The following is a 10,659-nucleotide window of genomic DNA, read 5'->3' on the forward strand; positions in this document are numbered from 1 at the left end:
GGTGAACCATTCAAATAGTACATATTTGCTGAAGTTTTAAAGAAAGTCATATGACTCAACTGATAGATATCACTAGCAAAGCACCTGGAACCAGACTTTTTGAAGAGCTAAACAGGCAGTAGCCTCTTCTGCGGGCACAGAAAGAATATTTTCTTCATTCATTCAAAGTTGAGAAATCAACCGGGAGTTGAAAAAGCAGGAAAACTTGTCTCATTCTTCCAGTCTATGAATAAAAATGAGGAAGGAGAGGATGAGAACTACCAGTTTTAAAAGTTTGAAAGACAGCCTAACTAACTTAGGAGTCAGTCTCCTTTTCAAGAGATTTAGACAAGTGAGAATTTAAGCTCCAGTCACTTTCACTTAGGCACATGTGAAAATTTCCCAGGCTGACCTGAAATAATCAGTTTAATTCACTGACTGAAGTTAATCCCTCTGTTCCTTTAGTAAATAATTTAGTTGCAACTGTGAAACATGTTTTGATAACAGAAGTGTAATATCCAAAACATTTAAGGTTTTGTTTAATAAAAAAAAGTGTTATATGCTGGTTTGTGGGTTTAATTAAATACCATCCTCATGTAGCTTGACACAAATCATAAGCAAAAAGTTAATTATCTAGTAAATAAGCAATGTATCATTCACCATTTTGTAACATACTAAAAATGTACAGTTTATAAGGCTCTGAAATATTAAGCTGTATAATTGCTTAAATAAGTGTATATAGTTAAAACGTACCTCCCAGATAGCAAAAAGATGTACCAAATCTAGTGCAAAGGTAAATCAACATTTTTAATGGTTATATCAACCAATCAGAATGTGCCTTTCTTTAGCAAATAACTGAAATACAAATGGAAAAGTTGATTATAATCAATTATTTAAATCAAGGCTTTCCACTTGGCGATTTAAATCACTCCACCCTACTTCTTTACCTCAACTTCCTGCATCTGTGAAATGGTGATATTTACCTACTTCACAGCAATGACAATTAATTGATAAAATTGTCTTGAAGACAGAATGGAGAGTATGAAGAAATCATTACAAGTAGGTTGAGAGAGTGTCAGAAAATTTCCTTTTATATCAGATCAACAGAGAAGAGAAACAGAAGGCTCAGGGAATGGGTGCTCCAATGTGGAGCCTAAATCTACTACATTAGATCAAAAAGAAAAGGAGTACTTGTGGCACCTTAGAGACTAACCAATTTATTTGAGCATAAGCTTTCGTGAGCTACAGCTCACTTCATCGGATGCATACTGTGGAAACTGCAGAAGACATTATATACACAGAGACCATGAAACAATACCTCCTCCCACCCCACTCTCCTGCTGGTAATAGCTTATCTAAAGTGATCACTCTCCTTACAATGCGTATGATAATCAAGTTGGGCCATTTCCAGCACAAATCCAGGTTTTCTCACCCTCCCCCCCCCACACACAAACTCACTCTCCTGCTGGTAATAGCTTATCCAAAGTGACCACTCTCCTTACAATGCGTATGAAAATCAAGGTGGGCCATTTCCAGCACAAATCCACGTTTTCTCACCCCCCCCACCCCCAAAACACACACACACAAACTCACTCTCCTGCTGGTAATGAAAACCTGGATTTGTGCTGGAAATGGCCCACCTTGATTTTCATACACATTGTAAAGAGAGTGGTCACTTTGGATGGGCTATTACCAGCAGGAGAGTGAGTTTGTGTGTGTGTGGGGGGGAGGGGGGAGGGTGAGAAAACCTGGATTTGTGCTGGAAATAGACCAACTTGATTATCATACACATTGTAAGGAGAGTGGTCACTTTAGATAAGCTATTACCAGCAGGAGAGTGGGGTGGGAGGAGGTATTGTTTCATGGTCTCGTGTATATAATGTCTTCTGCAGTTTCCACAGTATGCATCCGATGAAGTGAGCTGTAGCTCACGAAAGCTTATGCTCAAATAAATTGGTTAGTCTCTAAGGTGCCACAAGTACTCCTTTTCTTTTTGCGACTACAGACTAACACGGCTGTTACTCTGAAACCTACATTAGATCACTAGTTGCAATCTAGCTCTGGTCAGTAGCGAGCAAACGCAGGTAACATCTGAGACTACAACAACTGGTTCCAATACCTCATGCACAAGTGTCCACATTACAAAAGTAACAACAACTGGTATCCTGAAGATTGAATTGCCTGCATACCCCTAGAGGTGCTCTCCCCCAAGTCAGGATAAAAGCACACCGGCGGTGCGATGCAGGTAAACTGCACTCTTTCCACACAAAGCTAGGGAGCTGCATTATCAAGTACTGTCAATGCACAGGCACATTTAAAATCTTACACTCTCCATAGAGCCCACTACAAATGGCTCCAACACTATTAGGCTATCCCTATAGTAGAAAGTTTTTTCCTCTTTACCACATGGCAACTTAAACAATAAATGTTCCTTTATGGAGTACGTACTGTAAAAACTCATTAACAGTCAGTCTGTTTAGCTTAAGAAATTAAATCAAATTAGCTGTGACCTTGCCTGTTAGATATTGTCCATTTCAAAATCTTTTCCAACATCCAGCCACAATTTTCGATTATACAAAAGGATCGTACTTTTATATTATCTGGTCTCTTTAAAACCTTTTCAAGGCTAACAAGATAGGGGCCATATAACTTTACCTGGACATATGCTATAGCTCTAATTCTGAAGTGCCTTGGATATTTACTAAGGCTTCAGAGAGGTTTCAGTTACAGTCCCTAAATGGACTGGTTTATGAACAAAACTGGCTCTTTATGATTAGCGCCATAAGAATTCTTTTAATGTTTTATGATGAAGCCTGTAGTGACAGAACCATGCTTCTAAGGAGTATGAATAGGATCTCAAGAACTCTGATATTTACCTTTGTTTTTTAAGTGGGCTTTGCTCAAATGCCTGCCGCAAGAACAAGCAAGGCTGTAATCTAAAAGGTCTCTGTTTCTCTGATTTAATCACAAATGGGACATGCATCAAGTGGGAACCCCACAAATAACCTCATGGTCCAACTTCACCATAGTGAGACCCAGTAGTCGAACAGACTGAAAGTTAGGACAAAATATGTATAAGTTTCCAGAAGCTTTAAATTATTCAGGATCAATTTCTCTAAAATGAACACTGACCCAAATTCAGAGAGTCTCTAAATTGGTGCAATTTACACCTCCTTCCCACTCCCAGAGCACATAACTTGGACTCCTCCATAGTTACTAGACTCATCTCACTTGCCAAATTACAACTTAATATGAAAAAAAATCATGTTTCAAGAACCACTTTGGACTGGAGTTTGACACAGCTTTTTCCCCCAAACGATGCATCAGAGGGGGCCTGTAGGGTAACTTAGAATGCTCAACAAACATGAACAGATCACTATCTTGCAGGTGTACTAATGTCCTTGACCGAATTTCTCTGCTAAAAATTATCCTATAAATTGGTTAGTCTCTAAGGTGCCACAAGTACTCCTTTTCTTTTCGCAAATACAGACTAACACGGCTGCTACTCTGAAACCTATGGATCTTGAGGCCTAGGTTTTACCCAATGGAAAGTAGATTTCTGATTAAGACAATTATCTCAAGACAATAACTTTGGATATTTTATTTCTTCTTCACATAGGACTGAGAGGACAACAAAGTCATGGTTATTTCCTCAAAACCTCAGTTCTTTTTACTCTTATCTTTTCTGAATTTTCACTTTATGCCATGCTTTCTTTCTCCTCTATTACAGGATAGTAGAATAATGCTAATACAATGTCCTGTGATCTGTAAATTGAGGAATAAATCCTGCGGATGCTTATAATTCCATCTTAATTCCACAAAAATTACAGCATTTATTGCCAATGAGATAGGCTCCTACTGGAAAAAGCTCCAGAGCATACACAATAGCTGAGAAACCATTTAAGAGGATCAAGATGCTTTTTAAAAAGGCATTTAAAGGACCACTATTATTAAAGTCACACTTTTGCCTGAAAAGTATAACCCGTTGTGACGAGTAACCCTTAAGATTAATAGAACAAAGAAATTAGAAAAAGTATATTACATGCACAGGAATAGAAATATTTTTTCAGTTGTTTAGTTTGCGTATAATCAATTTTACTGATTCCCATATAGGGTTAATCAGTTTTCTTGTGTGAGTAGAGAAAAACATTTTAAAAATAGGAAAAAGTGATTGTAAAGATGACAGGAGGACTCAAATGGATACAGCACCCTGAACTACTTTTAACTCGTTTTTTTAAAATGACTATATTTCCAATTCAAATTCCAACCCAGGAATTGGCTTTTGGAGCACAACACCTAAAGTTATATGATCTAGAAATATAAATACCTAAACTCAGGTGGCTGACTTTATCCATCTCAATACATGGCTCACTGATGTTGCTTCCACTTTTACAGTAGTAAAGTTAAAACTCAAAGATAAACCTTGCTGTTGAAGCTCTGAAATTAACTCAGTTCTTGCTGCTTTTTGGTTCAGGTCTTTATGGATACAACAGTTCTTGCCATTTTAAACAACTTTTAGAGTCTGTGATAGTTATTACACTGTTACTTAATGCCAAAAACCTTTGTGAATGCCTTGCTAAAGTAGCTCCCCACACAGGCTGCTTCAGCAAGGCATTGTAAGGCACCTTAGGCTGCAAGGTAATGGTGACACAGCACCCCACCAGTCTTAATTGTACTCTGGTATGTCATATCCCTCACTGCAGAAGAGTAAGCTAATATCAGTGCAGGATTTCCATACAAAAGTTTGAGTTCCTTGTATTTTCTGAGAGATTATGGTCAACACTGCTCAAATATTCCCCAACTTTTTGAGAAGCACTAAAAAAAAAAAAAAAAAATTTTGGACTACCACTTATTCCCAAAAAAAATCCACAAACAATGGAATATCTGCCTCGAAGCTGACAGATGAGATTGAGCTAAAGAAGGATATTTTAACAAATGTGAAGTGAATTAAAAAGGGGGGTCAAGAATTATCACACATGCAAAACTGTTCCCCAATGTTCAAAATAGTTTGCTTACTTCTCCCCCCACACACCTTGTAGCAAAGCTGTAGGAGATACAGATTTTTTTTTTTAAACAGTTTACTGGCTCCATCTAGTAGCAATCTAATACATATGACTAAAGATTAGGCAATAAAACTAGTTTTGAAAGTTGACAACTATTTAAATAGTAATGTCAGAAAGGCACATCAGCTCTAATGGTCTTAAAATAGATTGACCTTTTCCATGTGGAGATTGATGTGAACAGTAAACTGATCACTAAGTAAAATCATCCATGGAGAAAGGATGCTTTAATCCACCAAAAATGAAGTTAGTCAGACAAGCTGTTTGCAACCTAAGACATTTTAAAAAGCAGTGGTCACCCCAGATAGAAAATACTTCCTACCACATCTTTGTTTGCAAATGAAGATGGAGAAATAATTAAAATTGTTTTTTAGATTCATCTTTCTGACAGGGGAGATATGCATCCCTGTTCTGCTGCCATGACAAGTTCCCAACTACCCCACTGTATCCACTTCCTGCACACCCTGTAATTCCATGTGTCCATCAGTTAAGCAACTCTCATAGACACTAACTGTGCGTCTCCCATGTACAAACCTCATAGTAGGCCTACTTACATGAGAAGGACAAAGGTTAATGCATGGAAAAAGCATCAGACTTCAGTGTCAGAGATATGTATGTAGGAAAAAATACAAAATCAATCCTTGTGGTGCACATTTTCAGGACTCAAGAGGCAAAAAAGGAACGGCACCTCTCCAGGGTAGAATAAAGGTATTTTGCAGAATTTAATTATGAATGTCCATACCTCCAAATATTTCAGTTTCTTCTAACTTTAACCTTCACCCTGAGTTCCCCAGGGGAGGCATTTGGGAGGTGGCTGGGGGAGCGGATTGTTTTTAATTTTAACCAACTATTTTGTTCTAGTAAGGACTTTTATCCTTCAATTATTGTTATGCACTCCCAAACATCTGCATTTTAAAGTTTTTTTGAATGAATTATCTGAAGCTTGTATGGGAAATGAATCAAATTAGATAGCACATCCCAGGGGTGGCCAAAGTGTGGATCGAGAGCCACATGGGGCTCTTTTACCATTGAAGTGCGGCTCATGGAGCCCCCCACACCTCTGTCCATTCTCCACCTATCAGACTGGGTGTGGGGAGCTTGGGACCTCTGCCTTGCAGCAGAGTGGTGGGGTAGGGGCTTCTGCACAGCAGGGAGGAGGGTCTCGGGGCTTCAGCAGGAGTGGGGCTAAAGCCCTGAGCTCAGTCAGGCACCTCCCACAGGGCTGAAGCAGGTGTGTCCTGGCTCTCAACTTCTAAAGATTGTCGTATACGGCTTGGAGGGTCAGTAAGTTTGGCGACCTCTGGCATATCCCTTTGTAATGACTTCTATCACTTGTCTATAATCACCTCGAATCATTCCACAAAATAAGACCGTCTCAGCAAACACAACAGGAACATTCCAGAGATTGTACCAGTGAGTCACAAGCTATTTCTTGATATTAACACTACGACTGGCCCTTGCCTGGCTTGTTCCAGTATTTGTTCCCATTCCGTCCTGATTTAATCTTGTTCAGCTTGAATTTAAAATCCCTTTGCTGAAAAATCTTTTCTATCTGAGAGCAGACCGCAAGCCTCACCAAGTGTTAGTAAATTTAGGACACTGCCCTATCTTATTTGAATTAGGATGAGGTGGAAGCAAGGACTGGGAAATCACAGGCATTGCTTTTTTCAGATATGGTCTAATTGAAGATTTTCTGGGGAATCCCCTATTGTTTAATCCCTATACACCAGATCAAGTAATTGCAATCTCTTCATTTACTTTGAATTATTACTCTCTCAAACCATGTGCTTGGTCATTTTTCTGAAAACTGGCAGGGGGCCTGTCTCCTCGTTCAGTTGTTTTGTACAACAACTGATCAGCTGTACCTCACCTCTAAAGGTGAGGTCTTGGAATCACTCCTCAAACTGAAAGCAAAAAGTTTGTGTCCACAGATCACCATCGAAGAGAAAACACTCCTTAGGTCAATCTGGTAGGAAATATTTCTGTAACACTAACACTTCTCTAGGGCACAACTCATTTCAAGTAAATCAGAGCGAGAATCACCAACTGCCCGAAGGAACCAAAATCAGAGGCAAAACTATGTGCAGAACGGAAGAGACAAAGTATTCCATCCCACTGAAATACGTGGACTATTGGAACCCGCAACTGGAACTATGGACTATACCATACTTGCCTTGAGAAGGCCATAATAAATTTGTGACTGACCTGTGTACATATAGGTGAGATTTATTTTAGGTTTTGCTGGAGAACTAATCCAATTTGGGGTAATTAAAGATGTACATGAATGTATGGCATCCTCCTACAGAAGAACTCACAGCAACTCCACATCAATGGTGGGAGGAATTCTGGTGAGCTCACCTATCAGTGGCTCTAGACAAAAAAAAAAAACAAAAAAAAACAAACACTTCTTAGCTTTTATGATTGGGAACATAATAGTGTTGTCTTCCTGACTCTGCTGGGAGATCTCAAGAGCACAGCTTGAGTAGCCAAGGTGTTTGCTGGATAGTTCTTTGGGGGACAAGATGTCCTCCCCTCCTCAGAGCACTCTGTGGCACTGAAGCTACTACATGTTTGCTACTCCAGTCTCAGGTTAAAGTAGCTTCTGTGCCTTCCACCCATGACACATAACAGGAATGGCCAATAAACTTCAGCAGAAAGATAGAGGCTCCACAAGATGAGCTTCTGTGGCCAAAGACAAGTGGTAGGATCTGTTCCTCCAAGAGGCAACCTGCCTCCTTTCACATCTACGGGTGTAAGCGCTGAAGCGGCTGTGTTCATTTTACCCTCCAACGAAGTGCTTGTCAAGAACTTTCCCAAGGTTTCATCCATGTTCCACTCATCATTATGGGCAGCAGGTAAGATAGTCTCAGAATGATTTGGAAAGACCGTGAAGAGATGCTCAATATACCCAGAAAATACTATCAGCATAAAAGAGCCAACTTCCCAACTGTGATCGCTTTGCTAACTTAGTCATGTTGAGTAATTAATTCACATTTTAACCATGATCCCTTAAAAACATTAAAGACCTTTGACAAAAATTAAAGCAAGGGTTGTAGGGAGTGGGGCCACGGAGGACATCTGCAGGGGGAGGGGGGGAGGGGTGTGAGAGCCTCCAGGTTATGGGACACCGAACTGGGGGTGATTCCCCAGAGGACGGAGGGAGGATGCCTCCCGGGGGTTAGGGGTCGGCTCCCCAGCAGGGAAGGGAAGCAGAGGGAGATGGCTCCCTGGGAGAATGGGCAGGACAGTAAAGGAGACTCCCCAAGGGCAGAGGGGAGATGGTGCCCCTGGGGACGGGGAATGGGGGGGTGGCTCCCCAAGGGTACGGGGGGGGGGGCGAGGCCGGGGTGGGACGTCGTGGGGAGCCCGCTCGCGGGGGGAGTGGGGGCTGCGCTGGGGAGCCCGATGCTCCCGGGAGGCGGGGAGGGCCAGTCCTGCCCGCACTTACCGGGTGCCTCCGTCGATCACACACGGGGGCAGGACGCTCGCCATGCTCGGGAGGCGGCGGCGGCACCCCAGACCCTACACGCCCCCGAGGCTGAGCCCGCGCCAGCCGCTGCCTGCCGGCTCGCTCGGCCCCCACCGCACCGGCGCAGGAGGGAAACCGGGCACCACGCAGCCGGCTGACAGCGCCGCCTTCAGGACGCATGCGCCGCGCACGCTCACGCCACGTGACCCGGCTTCCCCTGCCCGCTGAGCGGGCCCTGTCCCCATAGGCCCAGGGCAGCGCTGAGGGCCGGTCTCGCGCGGCAGCCCCTCCCAGCGCCCCGCGCCAGGGAGGGAAAAACAGAGCCACCCTCCCCTCTGCACGTGACGGGACGCCCCTTAGCTTGGTGCCCGTGGGCCTGCCACCAGGTACAGGCCATGTCGCCTAAGGCCCAAGGTGCATCGGGTCAGCTCAAAAGCATCTTTTTCAAGCAGTAAGCTCTGCAAAGGATGCAGTGGGGATGTAGCGTTTCCTGGCACTGTACCGTGGTGGGTGCCGACCCATTTCAAAGTAAACTCTGCCTCATTTTGCATTTTTTCAGTGAAGCTGAGGTTTCATAATCAGTTTCTGTCATGGGCACTAACCCTTTATTAAATCATACAAATCTTGTCCTGTGTTTCTTTAGGTGTAGGTGGCTACCCTACAGTACAACACCCTCCAATTGAGCCCACAGTATCTTAATCACAGGTGGTATTTGGCACACTAAAAGAAAAGTATAAACACTTTCCAGAGCAGTCTCATCTTCCATACAAATATCTCAACATGCTTGAAAAAAAAAATGATGAATTAAGTTTCAACACCCTTATCACCTAGGGGGTTATTAGCCACCACTTCACAAACAGGGAAACATCTTATACTTGCAGGGCCGGCTCTAGGGTTTTTGTCGCCCCAAGCAAAAAGTTTGCTGCCCCAAGCTCCAAGAGCGCAACTGCCCAAGCACATGCTTTGTCAAGGTTCCTCCCCCACTCTGAACTCTAGGGTACAGATGTGGGGACCTGCATGAAAAACCTCCTAAGCTTATCTTTAGCAGCTTAGGTCAAAACTTCCCCAAGGTACAAAATATTCCACCCGTTGTCCTTGGACTGGCCGCTACCACCACCAAACTAATACTGGTTACTGGGGAAGAGCTGGTTGGACGCATCCTTCCCCCCAAAATACTTCCCAAAACCTTGCACCCCACTTCCTGGACAAGGTTTGGTAAAAAGCCTCACCAATTTGCCTAGGTGACTACAGACCCAGACCCTTGGATCTTAAGAACAATGAACAATCCTCCCAACACTTGCACCCCCCCTTTCCTGGGAAATGTTGGATAAAAAGCCTCACCAATTTGCATAGGTGACCACAGACCCAAACCCTTGGATCTGAGAACAATGAAAAAGCATTCAGTTCCTTACACAAGACTTTTAATAAAAATAGAAGTAAATAGAAATGAAGAAATCCCCCCTGTAAAATCAGGATGGTAGATATCTTACAGGGTAATTAGATTCAAAAACATAGAGAACCCCTCTAGGCAAAACCTTAAGTTACAAAAAAGATACACAGACAGAAATAGTTATTCTATTCAGCACAATTCTTTTCTCAGCCATTTAAAGAAATCATAATCTAACACATAACTAGCTAGATTACTTACTAAAAGTTCTAAGACTCCATTCCTGGTCTATCCCCGGCCAAGACGACTACAGACAGACACAGACCCTTTGTTTCTCTCCCTCCTCCCAGCTTTTGAAAGTATCTTGTCTCCTCATTGGTCATTTTGGTCAGGTGCCAGCGAGGTTACCTTTAGCTTCTTAACCCTTTACAGGTGAGAGGAGCTTTCCCCTGGCCAGGAGGGATTTCAAAGGGGTTTACCCTTCCCTTTATATTTATGACATGCTTGCTTTGCTGGTGCCTAGAGCCGGCCCTTGAATACCTTCCTTGAAGCTCCCATTGGCCTAGATACCTAGATACCTTCCTTGAAGCTCCCATTGGCCGGGAACAGTGAACCGCGGCCAATGGGAGCTTCAGAGGAGATATCAACAGGCAAGTGCACCACGAGGCGCTTTCTGCCCCCCTGCACCCCAGAGCTGCTGGGACGTGGTGCCGGCCTCTTCCCAGAGCGCCCGGGGGTGGCAATCCCATGAGCCGGATCCAAAG

At 43.0% G+C, this 10,659-nt stretch overlaps 1 protein-coding gene across 1 annotated transcript in view; it reads right to left on the minus strand.

Moving 5' to 3' along the window:
• ACTR3B (actin related protein 3B) overlaps positions 1-8,688 on the minus strand; it is a 51,741-nt gene extending 43,053 nt beyond the window's left edge. The window contains exon 1 of the mRNA XM_073329676.1: positions 8,488-8,688. Coding sequence (XP_073185777.1) covers positions 8,488-8,688 — 201 coding nt within the window. The remainder of the gene's footprint in view (positions 1-8,487) is intronic.
• Positions 8,689-10,659: the final 1,971 nt, after the last annotated feature.

The sequence above is a fragment of the Lepidochelys kempii genome, chromosome 2 (genome assembly GCF_965140265.1).
Source record: "Lepidochelys kempii isolate rLepKem1 chromosome 2, rLepKem1.hap2, whole genome shotgun sequence".
NCBI classification, from domain to species: Eukaryota; Metazoa; Chordata; order Testudines; family Cheloniidae; genus Lepidochelys; species Lepidochelys kempii.